This window comes from Corvus kubaryi, unplaced genomic scaffold, assembly GCF_017639235.1.
Source record: "Corvus kubaryi isolate FWS band 111438036 unplaced genomic scaffold, C.kubaryi_AGA036_p1.0 134, whole genome shotgun sequence".
Taxonomy (NCBI): domain Eukaryota; kingdom Metazoa; phylum Chordata; class Aves; order Passeriformes; family Corvidae; genus Corvus; species Corvus kubaryi.
This window is the reverse complement of record NW_024580668.1, coordinates 8,454,824-8,471,274: the sequence shown is the minus strand read 5'-3', so window position 1 is coordinate 8,471,274 and position 16,451 is coordinate 8,454,824. Positions and strand designations below refer to the sequence as shown.

At 37.6% G+C, this 16,451-nt stretch overlaps 1 protein-coding gene across 7 annotated transcripts in view; it reads right to left on the bottom strand.

The window, feature by feature from the left end:
• ZMYND8 (zinc finger MYND-type containing 8) overlaps positions 1–16,451 on the bottom strand; it is a 49,823-nt gene that overhangs the window by 10,281 nt on the left and 23,091 nt on the right. For 6 of the 7 annotated variants that reach the window (XM_042049390.1, XM_042049380.1, XM_042049342.1 and 3 more), the window contains exons 4-15: positions 13,913–14,131; positions 12,927–13,040; positions 12,022–12,114; positions 10,668–10,755; positions 9,965–10,020; positions 9,431–9,508; positions 8,273–8,388; positions 6,726–7,207; positions 6,242–6,382; positions 3,513–3,665; positions 2,323–2,826; positions 198–569 (exon numbers count right to left, since the gene is read on the bottom strand). In XM_042049390.1, coding sequence (XP_041905324.1) covers positions 198–569; positions 2,323–2,826; positions 3,513–3,665; positions 6,242–6,382; positions 6,726–7,207; positions 8,273–8,388; positions 9,431–9,508; positions 9,965–10,020; positions 10,668–10,755; positions 12,022–12,114; positions 12,927–13,040; positions 13,913–14,131 — 2,416 coding nt within the window. The remainder of the gene's footprint in view (positions 1–197; positions 570–2,322; positions 2,827–3,512; positions 3,666–6,241; positions 6,383–6,725; positions 7,208–8,272; positions 8,389–9,430; positions 9,509–9,964; positions 10,021–10,667; positions 10,756–12,021; positions 12,115–12,926; positions 13,041–13,912; positions 14,132–16,451) is intronic. The other variant, XM_042049374.1, reaches the window with a different exon arrangement.

Here is a 16,451-nt window from a genome sequence, read left to right as displayed (position 1 = left end):
GAGACATGACTCTAAATACACAGCAGAAAGAGCAGGTATGGTGAGTAACTTGTATTCTAAAGGCACTTATCAGAGTAGAACCACACTTAGAGATTTTGTTTACACACAAGAACTCTTGGCTGGGCACCCCTGGAGCACTGAGATCACTACTGGGGAATTTGAGCAGCACAGGCACATTGGGTTAGAGAAGTGTGTACCTTTAACTGCTTGTCTTGTCTGGTATCTTGTCCCTTGAGAGGACTGAGGCTGCTGTGACTGAGACTGCTGGCTCTGCTGCTGCTGCTGTCTCTGTACCTTCTGCATGTGCCATTTCTGAGAAGATGTCTGGAATTTATTTGAAGAATTCCACACCACCCGCTGCACAGCAGGGGCGGTTTCCTTGGGCAGCAGAGGCCTCTGCTTTTTCACAGGGCTTCCTGTGGCAGCAGAGGGAGCACTGACAGTAGAAGCAGCACTGGTGGTTGCTGTCACACCGGCTGGGGGGGTCTGGGATGCGGAGCGGGTGAGTACTGGAGTTTCTGGTAGAGGCTGGGTGCTTGCACTGGAGGAAGGTGGAGTTTTACCTACAACTAAACAAACATAAAATATTATGCCAGCTTTTCACCAACACATCTGATTCATTATTTTCCATCTAGTTTTTGGAACAGCCATATATACCTTCCAGTCTGCTTTGAATTATTTTCCTCAAAAGTAATCAATATTCTACAAGTAAAGTCATTTCAGTCTAGTTGAAGTTGGTGGCAATTCAGATGCATCAGTAACTAAGCAAAACAAAAAGTACAAAACCAAGAAAAACCAGCTTGACCTCATGCAGAAGATACATGAGAGGTTCGCACTTATTAAGATGTTGCTGCCTTACCACTTCCACCCATCATCCCAATTGCTTTCAGGAGAAAATAAAACATTCTAAAGGATTAATGTCTGAGCAGTAACTGAAGGAACAGCACATTAAAAACTTTCTAAACAACAGCGACCTGACATTGACAACCAAATGCAGATGACACCAAGTTGGGCAGGAGTGCTGATCTGCTAGAGGGCAGGAAGGCTTTGCAAAGATCTTGACAGATTGAATCAATGGGCTGGGACAACTTAATCAGGTTCAATAAGGCCAAGTGCTGGGTCCTGCCCTTGGGTCACAATCACCCCCTGCAGCACTGCAGGGGCAGAGGGGCTTGAAAGCTGCTCAGCAGAAATGGACATGGGGGTGCTGGAGATAAGCCAGCATGTGCCCAGGTGGCCAAGAAAGCCACGGCATCCTGGCTGGTATCAGCAGTAGAGTGGCCAGCAGGATCAGGAAAGTGATTGTCCTGCAATAGTTGGCACTGGTGAGGCCACACTTCAAGTACTGTGTTCAGTTTTGAATTCACCCAGAATATGTATTATTTCTTTGCCTCTCTATCAAAGTAAAATTTTAGGATTACTTATTATTTCGACCATCACTCATTTAGACCACATGAATCGGTGGTTCTGAAATTCATAAAGCTTAAATTAATTAATTTTTAAACAAGAATACCCAAAATTACAATTCTCTTTTTATTTTATAAGCCTATTTCTTGATGACCTCATAGTAACATTTATGCATTAAGTTCTAAGATTCAAAATTCAGGAGCATTAAGTGGTCTTCTAAAGTATGCTTAGTTAGTGGATTGAAAACACTATTTTAAATAAAATGATTGAGCCAATATGCTATAAAATATCAACAAGAAGATAAAAAGTTCTATGAAGAGTAAAGTATTTTTCAATCTAACCATTTAAATCTGGTTTTCTATTTTCTGTTGTCAAAAGACTAACATGCAAAACAAGCTTAGCAAAAGCATATTACTCATTGAGATTGCTTTCCTCTTTTAGCAACACAAGAACAAAGTACAGTATCTCAGACAACAAGTGATTTAGTTGTTCTTTTGATTATGACTGAGAGTATTTACATTGATTTGAATGGGTTCTTATGCAATTTCTATGTTTGGTAAGTTCTAATTTCTTCTATACCAGAAATGTTGGGAGGTCAATGGAAATTTAAAGATTCAACTGAAAGTGGTAAAAATTGCAAAATAAACTCTACATTTGTCACACAGCAAAAATTAGGGATATTCATAGTTCTACACTGCTGAAAGGAAACAGCAAAACAAATTTTGTTTAAACCAGAAACTACAATGGGCACCAAAAACTTTTTTCATAATCACAAAGTATGAACAATCACTCCTAAAAATTGTTTTAATATCGATATTTTTATCTTAATGCAAAAATAAAGGTAGCAATTCTACCTTTGGTAACAGTCCTACAGAAGAGAAGAAAAAAAAAAAAAAGGAAATCATTTCATCCTACCATCTTGTTTAGGAGAAGGTTCTTTAGATTCTTTCTTGTTTTTCCTTCCTTCACGAGCACAATGATCATCTCCTAGATCGATGACAAGTTCGCTCTCAGAATCAGAGTCCAGTCCTAGATGCACAGTTGGAGAGTCTGTTTCATCTTTACCTTTCAGCTTTTCTTTTGCAGGATGCTGTAAACTCTTTCCCTTTTCAGAAAATTCTTTTTCAGTGTCTGAAACGGCCTTTTCCTTGACCGGTTCTTCTGTTTTCTCCACTTCTGGACTTGTGCTTTTAAGTTCCTCCTTGTCTTCATTCTGAACTGAAGGCTTAGGTTTTTTTTTCAAGCTCAATGATTCTTTGTCACTTCTTGTACCTTCCTTGTCCTCACCATCCTCTTGATCATTCTTTGATTTCTGATCCTCATCACTATATTCACTGTCACTGGTATCGGACTTTTCAGAATCTTCAGAGTCACTGTGTTCTACTGCAGTATAAACAGCTTCAGATATTTCATTTATTCCTAATTGTGGGAAGGAAAGTACATTGCATGCTGACATCAGACTGACTGACATTACCAGGAAAATACTCTATATACTGGAACAAAGTGTACACACACCATTATCTTAACTGTCAGTCCTTAAGCTACAAATCTTAGTGCTCTATCCCAGCACCACAATGTATAAGAATAAACTTCTACATACTCCAATTAAGATTTTTATTTCATTCAGTGGCCCTCCTTTCACTGCTTTTTCCCACTACCTGCAAGCTCTTTTGTTCAACTCCCAATCCTGGCAAATACAAAAATAAATTATTGTTATCCACAAGAAGCCACCTTAAAAATCAGCAACACTATTCACCTGATAATAGTTACTTACATTCATTCTAATTTGTGTAACCGACACAATTTAGACAGAATTCTCCAACTTCTCAACATGCAAAGCAAACAAGACTATAATCCTCTCATACTATCTACATCAGCATGGTACAAATACAGGTTAAAAGATGAAAGCTTTTTTGACAAAAATTTGAGGCATCAGGTCTCACTGTGTTATAAAGCGAACTAGTTCAGTGCATTCTACTTGCCTCAAAGAGTTCAAATATCCTCTACTCTTGTTTTAAAATGTAAAATTAATTACGGTTTTACTATTCAAAAACTTATTTAAGTGTATCCATCTGATGTCCACTGTGTTCTTGAGGGACACTCACCCAGTTGTGCTTTACAACTCTCTATGGTCTTGTCAAGATTAAGCTGGAACCTGCTGCGGATCTGCCGCTTGGGAGAGATGAGCTGCACAGGGGTGCTCTGCTGCTGGACTGACTCGCTCAGCTCCTTCAGATCCATCTCAGCTTTGCTACGATCTGCAAAAAGAAACAGAAACTAAGAAAAATATCTTACAAAGGGAACCGAGATCACGATCCAGATAAAACAAGTTTCACCAAAGAGCAATGCAATCAGGAGCATACTGCACGTTTTTTAGTAATTATGAGCTAAATAATAACTCTAAAATGACTACCACAAAAAATGGATTCTTCCTCTCTTCACACACAAAACACATGCATCGATTATGGGGACATTTTCTTCATCAATGTGAATTTTTCAAGAAATCCCCATTCAGGTTTGTAAAGCTGTCTGACAGCACCCCTACTAAACCACCATTGCTATCTACTACAAGAAATACTACCTTCACAGAGAAAACTGAATAGAAATAAAAGTCTTTATAGTCATCATTTAAAATCCAAAAGTTAGGTCATGAGAATACATACAAAAACGTGGATTGTTTCACTGGATAGATTAGTAAATTAAAGATAGAATAATACAGTATATGTCAGCAAATCTTGAGTTTTCATCTACATGTATAGAATTTTCACTCTGAAATGCACACATCTGTCTGCAAAGAGTACACACTACAGTGCTAAGGCTGAAACTGTCTTAGCAACTAAGTTTCCCATTTTTGCTTCAATTTTCCCATTTCAGAGATGTATTTCTGTAGCATAAGTCCTTATCCTTTACCCTTCGCTGGGAGTGCTGACACTCCATCAGTGCTCAGGGCACCGAATCAGTTGGAGTTACTTGGGGGAAGAGGAAGGACCCATGAAGAACGGGGAAAGAATGAAGAGAAGAATCATGTTTGGCCAGTTTAGCTCCTTCAGCTGGCTTGTGGTAGGATTAAAAGAGCCAATGCCATATGCTGAAAAAGACCAGAGGCCACGGAGAAGGCAAAAGGCAACACTGGCACAACGTGCATTTGTGCTTTATTTTCAAGTTTCATTCCAGAGCAGTTAAATATGACACAGTGTTGCCTTATTTTACTTTATATATATATATGTGTGTATATATATATTTATTTACAAGACATTTTCTGTTGATGTGCAACTTAGAGAAAAGTGAAATAAATACAAAACACTGAACCAATGATTCCTCTGACCAGACATCCTTTTAAAGTTTGAATTTCATATCAAGGTATACTCTTATTGTTTTTGCCTCTGTTATCCAAGGGCAGGTCCTATAATATCAGGCACACGGGTTTTTCCCTCCCAAATCCCTGTATATCTTGCTCATTCACACCTCCATTTCTCAAATTAGCAAGTCTGCCAGAAACAACAGATGGCTCATTTCTATTATTTTTCCTTCCTTTTTTCTGAATTGCAGATCATTAGAGTCCTCCTAGCACTCTGCTCAAGATACAAAGTGTCTTTGTTTTCTGGACTCTCACTTCTGCGTTTGCAGAGAGAATCCCTGTCACATCACATACGACGGAAAAATTCTAACATCCGTAGAAGAATCCATGTCTGGCACAGCTGACACTATTAAATGAAGAACAGTTGCCATTTTCACTCCCATCACCAAAAAGTATATTTAACACAGGAAATTCCCCTAAACCTGAAAAAACCCCAGATATTCTACTTGAAAGCATACAAGCACTCCTTTTATGGTATTGCTCATGGACCATAACATCGGATTTTCCCATCTACACTATTTATTCAAAGTGTTCTATGCTCCCCAGCTGATGCTTCCCATCTGTGGCTCAAACAATTGCAGCACTATGTATTTCTTAATGTTTTTCCAAATGCATCAGCTGCAGTGCAGCAGGAGAAATTAATTCTACAATTATGTCCACACATACAGCATGATCCACTGAAAAACAGACTTGTGAGCTTGTATCCAGAATCAGAATATCTGTAAGGCACTGAAGACATGAATTCATTATTTGAACTTAAGCCTTCCTGAAATACCTGGCTAACACCAAGGTGCAAAATCCTGGTTCTCTGTGTAGTATCACGTGGAGGTAAAAAGTAGCCAGAACTGAATCAGAATGCTCACAGGAACAAAGCATGACTGAGGAAACTGATTTACATCTGTTTGGCTTGCAGAACTATTTTACCAACTTAGTACTTACCTACTCCATCTTTCAAAATTCCACAATCCCAAAATTTACTTCTAGGGAGTTTCAAGACTTCAAGAATTCTGCTAATTCCTTTCATCGATCTACCTCCCTAGAGAGGGATGGTCAGGGAGGAGGTGATGTGAAGTCAGCAAGAGAGAAGCCCTAGTAAATCCTAAATCCTAAAGATCACAAGAAAACCTTGCCAGCAATTTACTTGAGAGAGACTGAATGGTGAAGAGCAGCAATGTTCATGTCATTACAACATTTAGAAACTTACCTACTGTTTAGACACATTCATTTGTACAGGTCAGCTAAGGAAAAAATTATCCTTTAACTACTTCCTTTCATCAACAAGAAACAATAACTTTCTTTTACAAAATAAAAAACCCAGTAAATCTGATGAAACAATAATTACACATGTGACTCATTTAAAGACCTTTGTTAATTTAAAGCCACGTAACAAGCATGTTTGTTCATACTATGCTGCACTGATACCACCATAATTTGTTCAGCTGTAAGAATATTAGGTTTTCAAACATCAAGACTAACCAAGATTGAGATTCAGAATGCTTCCTGGAGTGGAAGTTCTTTCTTGCTTAGCAGAAATTGGCGTTGATGCTTGAGGAGAGAAAGGTTTGGGGCTGCCTGACAAGCTCCCTGCTTGACCTGTTCTTGTTGGTGCTGGAGAAGCTGAAAAAGTACAAAATTAATAAAGACAGATTTAATACTACAACACCTAATCATGACAATTCTAATTTTTTTTTTTATTTCTTTCCACTCTCCATTCATTTTGATAGCTACAACTATTTTCTGCTATTTAAATTGAAGGGGTTTAGTCACTTTTCAAGATTATTCATTCCTTCTCAATGTGTCAGAGAGAACTGTCGTTTCTTATCTGTGATACTGAAAGTTAAATGCATCACTTTTTCTAAAATTTCTTCATAAACCAAGTAATAATACAGCCTCTCTTTAAAAAGTACATGGAATAAAACTAGTCCACTACCAAAGTCCTGTACCTCCTTTCTTTTTTTACCTGTATTTTTGTCAATGAAGTCCATGGATTCTTCACTGGCACTAAAATGACTGGAAGTTGCTTTTTTCTCTGCATCCTGTTCAACATCAGATCCAGTGTGAACTGATGAGTTTGTACTCATTGGTGACCGTGGCATATCTGTCAGTGAAATCCTGCGACCTGTGCTACTGCTCAGCATGGACTTGCTCATCAGAATCTTGGGTGACGCTGTCATATCAAAATTCAGTTTGATTTTTTCTTGTTTGTCTGTCTTTGCAGTTCCAGCAGCTGGGTTTGCAGGGTCTAACAACATTTGGTATTGATTGTTGGGAGTATATGGTGTCCGGAAAGGTGCATAATTAAATACCCCAAATTTTCTACGAATGTTATCAACATAAACTTCCATTTCTTGCATTGCACTATTGAAGATGCTTTTAGTCTTTTTCACAGAAAAAGGAATTTCTTTAGACATGAGGTAGCAATTATTTATTGGAACCCAGGCCCTATATATAAAACAGAGAAAGAAAAGATAATATAACTACATTTCATACTGTGAATTGACATTGCCAACTTTTATGCACATACTAATTTATTTTTGCCGAATCATAAAGATACAAATAGCTCAGATAATTTTAAAGAATCATCATTACATTCTTTTAATATTTCAGTGCTTAATTTCTGTAAGTAAGCAAACTGTATGCCTTGGATTATCACTAGCTTATTTTACTTTACCCAGTAGTAATAAAACATGACTTAACACTGGTCAAATATGACAAAATATTCCTAATTGGAATAGTCTATATAACTGCAAAACAACCATTGCTAAAGAGTCTATCTTTCTGTCATGGCACTAAAATGTAAAAAGCAGTTAAGGAAAAGAATACTTCACAAGCACCTTCTTAGAAACATTTTACCTGCCATGCCAAACTCCTCAATGCCAGCAAAAGTTCTATCAGCAAGTACTGGACAGATTTTATTTATCTAGAAATGAAGCAGACCCTGAAACTGTCTCCCAAGATCCTAAGATGCCAGGAACTTTAACTTAATTATTCCATGGCCCTATAGACTTCGGGTTTTTACAGCACATGTTTATAGATTTATATTTCCAATTCATGACAAATCAACTTGTATTCATCATGGCCCTGCCCATCTAAGCAGAGGATTCACAAGTACAGAAAACTCCCTTTGGAGCAAAACTGGCATTTTCAAAACAGGTTATATTTCTGTATTTTTCACACCTACAGGTGTGTATTTGTTCCCATGTTGCTTAGACAACATAAATGACTTCATTGTTCTCTTCCACCATTAAGAACTGCAGTTCTCCCCAGCACAACACCAGACACAGGAATTAAGTTGCATACTCACCAGACTACGTATGTAATCATCTTACAAACACAGCTCACATTCTACAGACATCATGTAACGAACTAAAACTGTATTTGCTACAGTATTACATAGTTTGTTAGGGTCAAGGCTCTAAAGACAGGATCCAAAAACTTGTAAGCACACAAAATTACAACGTGAATTTTTTAAGTACGGCCAAAGGCATCCTTTGGTTAAACTCCCACCTGTCATGTTGGCCAAAGAAACGGGCATCGACTTGCCCATCTTTATCCCTCAGTGCTTTAGCAGGCCAGAATGGAAAGCCTTTGAGTTTAGCCCAGACCAAAGGGTGGGGATTGCTCTAGAGGAAGAGGCAAAATACACAGTAAGAAAACGTAAGCAGTACTACCTTCAAATCTAATAAACATGATTTTTTTAAAAATTTTATGTATTACTTAGATTCAATAAAGATCCAATATGCACAAGGCAGTTGCCAAATACAAGATTCCATTTTACGATAAACATAATAAATCCTGAGAGGACAAAATGATAAAATTGTACTTAAAAAACTCCCAAAACATAAAATCTTACATATCTTGATTAAACTTATCGTAATTGCACGTCTTTATTCATTTATTTTTGATTAGTCCCCTCCAAACATGTAGCATAACATAAGTTACGCTAGAGCCAATCTTTGAAACACTCTAATTTTCACTTAGGCTTGTGTCTTGGCAGATCATGAGACACTAAGAAGTCCTTGACTTAGGGTAAGCACTACTTAGCAACAACCAAAACATTAGTGTGTCATCGACATTATTCTCATACTGAATCAGAAACACAACACTGTACCAACTACTAAGAAGAAAATGAACTCTTATCCCAGCTGAAACCAGGACAGCCCATGAAAGAACTTGATGGATTATACACTTCTACTTAAGAATTTTAAGGAGTCTTCCCAAATTCAGTTCAGTATTAAACAGAAAACATACAACCCATCAACAGGTCACAAAAGAAAAACCAAGTCTAAACTGATGCACATCTGCAGAAAGACGTTCACATTTCAGAAATCCTCCGAGCACTGAGGGTACCACATGTAAGCACAGGTGGCACAAGGCAGTTACCTTATATTTGAGGACAGAGAACTTGTGAACTGGCTGCTGACAGCCTTTACAACTATTTCTGACTGGACCAATCCTTTTGTGAAAACCTGCAATCTTAACAGTTAAGTATCTTGAGACAGTCTGACTCCACAAGGATGATACGCCAGCACAAACTACGAGGTAAACTACAGCAGCTTCCCTTGACTCAGTAACCACCACAGGTTTAAAACAAAGAGGGGGTAACAGTCAAATGAGAGCTGCTAGTTTAATGTAGTAGCTAGACTACCATAATTCTTAACTTACACAAGGCTCACAAAACCAATTTTCGCGTTTTTGGCAAGCAGCTAAGTAACATTCCGGACATACTTCAATTTCATTCATCTGAAAAGAAAAAGCAAAGTTATTGGAGAGATTAAACAGAGTCCAAAGTGTGAGCATTTGCATTTATTTAGAGGAAAATCATATTGTTACAGTAAAAGAACCACCAAAAAGTGCATCTATGCATCAGAAGATGTCGGTCTCTTTTTCCAACTCCAAATATTCATGAACAAGACAGGTGCCTTTGAGCAGAATCCATATATCCACTTTCTTCTCTTCCCTCCCCTCCCCACAAGTCTTAATTATAAATAGTGAATATCCTAGTGGAAGACACATTAGCAATGCCCTTGTCCAATGCCATTCTGCAGGTCATGGATATGTGTACCTAGACATAAGGAAGCCCTCAAAAACTATCGATCCGCAATACACACCTTATAAACTATTTATTATGTCACTCACAAATACATGAAATGGAACACTAAACATACAGAAAAATTAATTTAATTGGGGCACTCATACCTCATGCTCACAGATTTTGATGATGACTTTTGCTGTTTGTGTCAATTTGTGATTTCCTGAGGAAACAATAAAATACTTTAACCAAGAAAATTGTTATGCTAGAACTATGATAAAATCAACAGTTTCCAGATGTAAAAGTCATTCATGAAACCAAAAGAGAACATCTAAAAAAACTATGTAAAAACATATGCATGAACTACATGTTTACAAAAGCAGAACATCAGCACTTTTCTTCTCAATGTAACATTTAATAATCTTTAAATGCTCCTTTTTGTGGCCTATTGCAGCCTTCCCACCACTGGCACACTCTTTCAATGAGGGATGTGCTGTATGATCTTCTCAATTAGGTCTCAATTAAGTGCTGCACAATGCAAAACACTAAAGCAATTTGGGGGTTGGAATGAAATGATGTGGGTTGGATCAGGTCATATAAGGTCCAAACTATCCAATGATCCTATGAACCCAAACCATTCCATGATTCTAACTTATTTCAGATATGTTTTCTCTAAGGTGGAATGAGCAAGTGACAGCACAGGCTGTATCTGGCCCTACAGTTTTATTTATGCCAATTGTTAAAAAAAAATTATGGCATCACGGTCATTAACAGGAAGACCCTTTCAGTGTAGAAGTCTACAAATTGCTCCATGACTTCAACTATGTTAAAGTTTCATATCTGAGGATAGATGTACATATTAATACCTACCCCCATTGTAAATAATGCAGTTGTGCAAAATCCATTTGGCATCAGCCAAAAATGCTTCAGTGCAACCGTACATTTTCTTTTTAACATTCTGTAAAGAAGAAATTAAGAATGTATCAGGAAAGAGAAGTTAATAAAAAGTGACAGTTTTTTCCTGAATGCTGTGTCTTATCAGTCATACAGTAAAGAAAACTGACCCCTGAAATTGTTCAAGGCCAGGATGGACAGAGCAACCTGGTCCTGTGGAAGGCGTCTCTGTCCACAGCAGCGGGTCAGAACAAGATGAGCTTTAAAGTCTCTTCCAAACCAAACCAGTCTGTGATTCTTTGATACTTATGATTCTAAATGCTTAAGAATCTATCAAATTCAAAAGGTGCCTTTTGACTGCCCCAAAAATGTATGAACTGTCTAAATTAAATCTAAATAGTGAATTATTTAGATCAATATCTTCAACATTTCAAAAAAACATGGTTCCTAACACAGTGTTAGGAACGTGATGTTTCTGCAGAAAAATGTCCTTGATTTCTTCTACTGATGTATTATCACTCCACAGCAGTTTTAATTTTTACAAGACCCAGAAAAAATACTGGTCACAGTACATTAGACAATATGTTTGATATTACAGTCTACCCAGTGGGCAAAGCAATTTGATTAAATAAAATCAGTCCCATGGTTTTGTTACACTTTATACCATAAAGACATTGGCCTCCACTGTGAGGACACAGAGAATGAAAACTTGTCTCTTCACCAGGTCCTGACAGAACAAAGCTCTGCAATGCTTCACTCTTCATTAAGCAATGGAGAATGGAGAATTTCATTATGTGTACTTTCAAATTACTATTGAAGTGAGAATGAAAGTTCCATTATCCACCTCTTGACTGTTTCGTTTTTCTTCCACACCTCAGGTGCAGTGGAGATTACAGTATTTGTTGAATGATCAGTAAAATGAGTCTGAAATGACCCCTGGAGATACATCAAATGGTCCCTAATTAATAAAGCAATGATCCATAAATAGCTTACAAACAATGATCAAATGAAAATCCTACTTTAAAAAGTCTCTCCTGGAGATCATTCATGGAATCAGATGAATTTAACAGGAGGAAGTCAGCAGCATAAGCTTGTCTTTTTCCCACTATTTTTCCTGAGCATTTGTTACTAGCTCAGACAAAACAGTGAACTTCAGTTAACATGATTGTTTTTAAGCTGTAAATGAACTGACTTTTATAATAACCAAGAAACCACCCCACCCATCAAAATAATGTTAAGCAACTTCTCTCCCACTGCCATCAAACATTTTAGAAATGTTACAGACAGCAATCAAACTCAAGGAACCTTCCTCTGTTAGCTTCATACAAACCTTCTCTAATGTACAAAGGTCCATTGGATGAAAGATATATTCTGCATAATCTGGGTGTTGATCCAGTGAAACTGGCTTTTGAAATGGCTCTGTCTGTTAGGGGAAATAATAACCACGCTGGTTACTAATACTGAACAGTTTCATCAATGACACAATACTCACTCATTTTCTAATACTACTTCCTGCTGTGTTATCTGACAAAATTCTTCAAAGGTAATTATAAAACGTTGCAAGGTAATAAATTATTAGCAGAACAATAGGAATTAAAAAGTCTCATTTAACTGATTTTTCACATGCTGGATGTGATGAATTGCAGAAATTGCAAAAACTGGGGTATTTGTAAAAGGTACTGTTGTGTTTTACAGTACACAATGACACAGTTTTTAGCCACACTTAAGAAAATATCCTCAGCATTTTAAAAGTATGTGATACAACCAACTTCTGTGGTAAGAACAATTTCTAGTAACAGATAGCAGCTACATTTTCAACACATATAATCAATAATGTAACAGTATCAATGCCTAGGGCTCCTGTCCATATAAATATATTGGGAAGAGATCGTGTCTCCCCATTCCCCTTCTATCTCCGAGACAGCATTGTCCACTTGCAGAGAGTAAGAAACCACCACGTTTCACTGGAAAACCGCATTGTGCTTTCATTACACCTACTGAAAATACATCCAGAAGTTACATGATGAAACTACATTTTAAATGCAGTCCAAAATAGTCTGTACAACCTAAACTAATCTGTCTGTGCTAGACAGGTGGCAGATAGAACAGAAGCTGTCACAGACAATCTGATAAACTAAACTACATTCATCATCCACTAAAGGAAGGAAGCAAGCCCCAGGATTATGACAAACACATGATCCAAGTATTTAAAAAAACCCACAAAAATTTCCTTACCCCTGGCTGTTTCATTTTCTGTAGTGCAAACTTCAGTAGATATGATAGCTGTTCGATGGTGAGCATTGTCATTGCTTTACTCTGTGTTTCTATGCATTCTGCAACTGTGATTTTCTAAAAGTTCAGATTAAAAAAATACTTTGTCAGCAAACATTTCTAGATAAATCCTTCTCCACTGAAACATTCTAGCATTCAAATGAAAGATAATAGCTGTTTTATAAGAAACAAAACATTTCTGATAATGCAGTGTAAGTACTTCAGATGCCTGTTTTACCTGGGTTTTGGTCTGGGTATGTTATCAAAAAAGAAGAAAAAAAGAAAAAACAAAAAAATTATCCAGCATCTTCAAGATCACTCAAAGTGAATATGTGAATACATAAAATTCCCATATACAATGTGGGCTCAGAGCAATGTGAGAGTGAGAAAGTCACCCGGGCTCTAATACAATAACTGATAAGAGGAAAACATGCCATAAACCAATTTGCCATCATTACAGATACTTGGATGCTAACTATTCTCTCCCCAGAAATCACCGGAGAGGAATGATTAAATTCTTCCTCACTCCACAGAAAAAAAGAGTAACAAAATACCCACTTGTTTATGTAGACCCTACAGTGCATTTTTTTCCGCACTGCTGAAAAGCTGATCAGGCCACCAGAAGAAGCACAAGTTAAGCTAGTGAAAACTGCAGAAAGATTTCAGAATTACTGGTGCCTGATGAAGAGATCACTCTTTGAAATGGTGCTTCTCTACAGCTGGAGACATAAAGGAAGTTGGAGACTCGTGGTAAGAACGCAAACACAACCCAGGTGACGCAGAGAAAAAGTGATAAAGCAGAACCATGGATGCCTCCTCTTCTGTACAAATTTTTCTGGTACCTTGACCAAGAGGCAACGTAGGAATAAACCAGAAACATTTCAGAACACAGGAAAAGCTGCTTAAATCTCAAACCCAAGAAGGAAATCCACTCCTTGTATCCAACTAACCTCACATTCTGGGCAAAACCAATCCCCCTCTGGTTCGGCTGTCAGTTTCAGACACTTAGCATGATAAACCCGAGGACAGAGTTCACAGCAGAGGACTTGGCCTTCCCGATGACAAACCCAGCAATAGAAATCATTCCGTCCATCCTGTGGTACAACATCAACAGGGTCTGTGGTGAGTGGCTGCTTCATATAGTAAAACGGACCATGTCTTAGTTCTGACTGAAATGTAGGCAAGAAAAACAGGTTTGGTTTCAAAACAAATTTGCATTTTTTCAAATCATAATATTCATAATATATAAGCAAACAGCAATTTACAGAGTTTGATTAACATTTATGCAAGCACAGTATCTTAGTCATTGCACAAAATCATTCATAAAGAAGTTTACTGCTTATTCAGATGTCAAATGACACTTTGCACTCAAGACCAGAAATAAATTTTTTGTGGCAAGTGAGGGCATTGAGTGCAAGACATGCAATCCAACAAAAGCCAGCAGACACTTTCAGCTTCAAGAAAGAAGTATTGCTATAGAAGCTATTAGGCCCTCTAAACTCAGAATTTCATGGGGCCGTGCAAGCTAAATACCAAGATATTTAGTGGTGGCTAAACCTGGGCCAACTGAAGAAGTTAGTCCTGAAACAAGGAGTTGAACACCATGCAAATCTGTGCTAGTTTGCAGCAGTTTATAGCTTTGTACCACGAAGCAAGCCAATGCTGATTTTGATTAATAAGGCAAACTGTAGAGAAGGATGACAAAGGAGCAAATTCACATCCTGAGCAGCCACCTCCGCTACAGGAGAGATTTCGTTCACCACCTAAATGTGTATCAGAATTTAAGACTCACATCTCCACTGATTTGCCTGCACTAGAAAACAGTGTCAGCTTTGTAACCTGCATGAACTGGTCTTCCCCTTGAGCCTGACAGCTCAAAGATGACACAGCTGATATCAAAACACAAAAAGTGAAGAGCCTGGGATGGCTTAAGTGGGTCCACAGATACCTGAAGTTTGTTTTATCAGCTTTGAAGAGCTGCTAACATTTATTGGAAAACTACTTTCTATTTATTAATGACAAGGGAACTCAAACTCTCTGTTTGGTATTCATCAGAGGGGTGGTTTGCTGAGGAGGGAAACAGCCTTGAGATTTTAGACAGCTCATTTAATGTGACTTTTTTGGTGGATGTAAAACCACCTGCTCGTGACTTCACTTGTAATTATGCAAACACTTGTAGTCTGAAGAACCAGTCTGTTTGATTCTCAGGTCATTTTTTATTTTGTAAATGGTGCCCTACACCACTTACAAATCTGCAACTTCCGAGACCCTGGAGCTGTCACACACCCGTGTGATTCACAGAACAGGGCAACCATACGCGTGTTCTGTACCTTTGAAGCATCCTGAACAAAATCAGTCACATGGGGCATAAATAATGTCCCCAGAAAGCACCATCATGCCACTTTGAACCATGGTATTTCCAGATACCTAAAGTTACAAAGGAGGAGGTCTAATTATTTGCAGGAATTAGGGATCTTCAAGGTAGAAGCAACAACCCACCTGAAGATGCTGTATCTCAAAAAAAACCCCAGATTATCTAACACTATACAATATTTTAGGCAAAGAAAGGATGTTATCCATAAACATTCTGCCACATAAAATTTTGCATGATTTTGCGCCAGTTTTGGTGGTTTTCATTTTCTATTCTACAGATGATAAAGCCCAAAAAGACTTTGTTCCCACCACAGAAATGGGCAAAGTGTTACTTCTGTACTTTCTATATACACACATTTAATCACATGACAAGAATTTCAGAAGGATGCTCCTATGGGATCTTACGGAATAAGTGGGACAGCATAAGGGTTTAACTCCATTTCAAATGAATCCCTACAACAAGCATTCAAACAAAGAAACCAGAGTGAGGAAGGGAAAGCTGCAATTTCCAGTGTAGAAACATGTTTTGTTTGCAGCTAAATGCACCACAGCTGTGAGACCAACATCTCAATCTTTTATACTTGGAAATGCAGCTATGGGGCATTTCCTCCACTGCAGATAAAGGAAATTACCAGAGGAATTTAATACATATTCTGACTTTGAAGTGGATGTAAGTAGTATATCCACACTAACTTTCTAAGACTCAAAGATTCTGCTTTAAGACAAACAAAACCTGTGAAACTTCCACAGAAATCATAACATCCAAACTGAAGAGAAGTCAATTTTTGCTGGAACATGAGATGAATTAAGTTTTCTGTTCAAGGATATTTCTATCATTTAGACATCTATCACTTTATTTTGCCTAAGCCAAGCTTAAGAAACAAAACAAAAAAGGGTTCACAGACTCAAGAGAAACCCAAAGAACAAAACTAAAAGACTGAAAATGAATGATTCAACTGCATCAAGAGACCGTTTCACTTGTCCTAGACAGAGTAATATGCTTTAGGAGTTAAAATTTTAACAGTTATTAAGTTCCAAGCTCAACTAGATGGTAGCTGTTTTAAAGGCTTTAATGAAGTTATTAAGACCTGTAGAATGACACAGAAAACTGAAGAA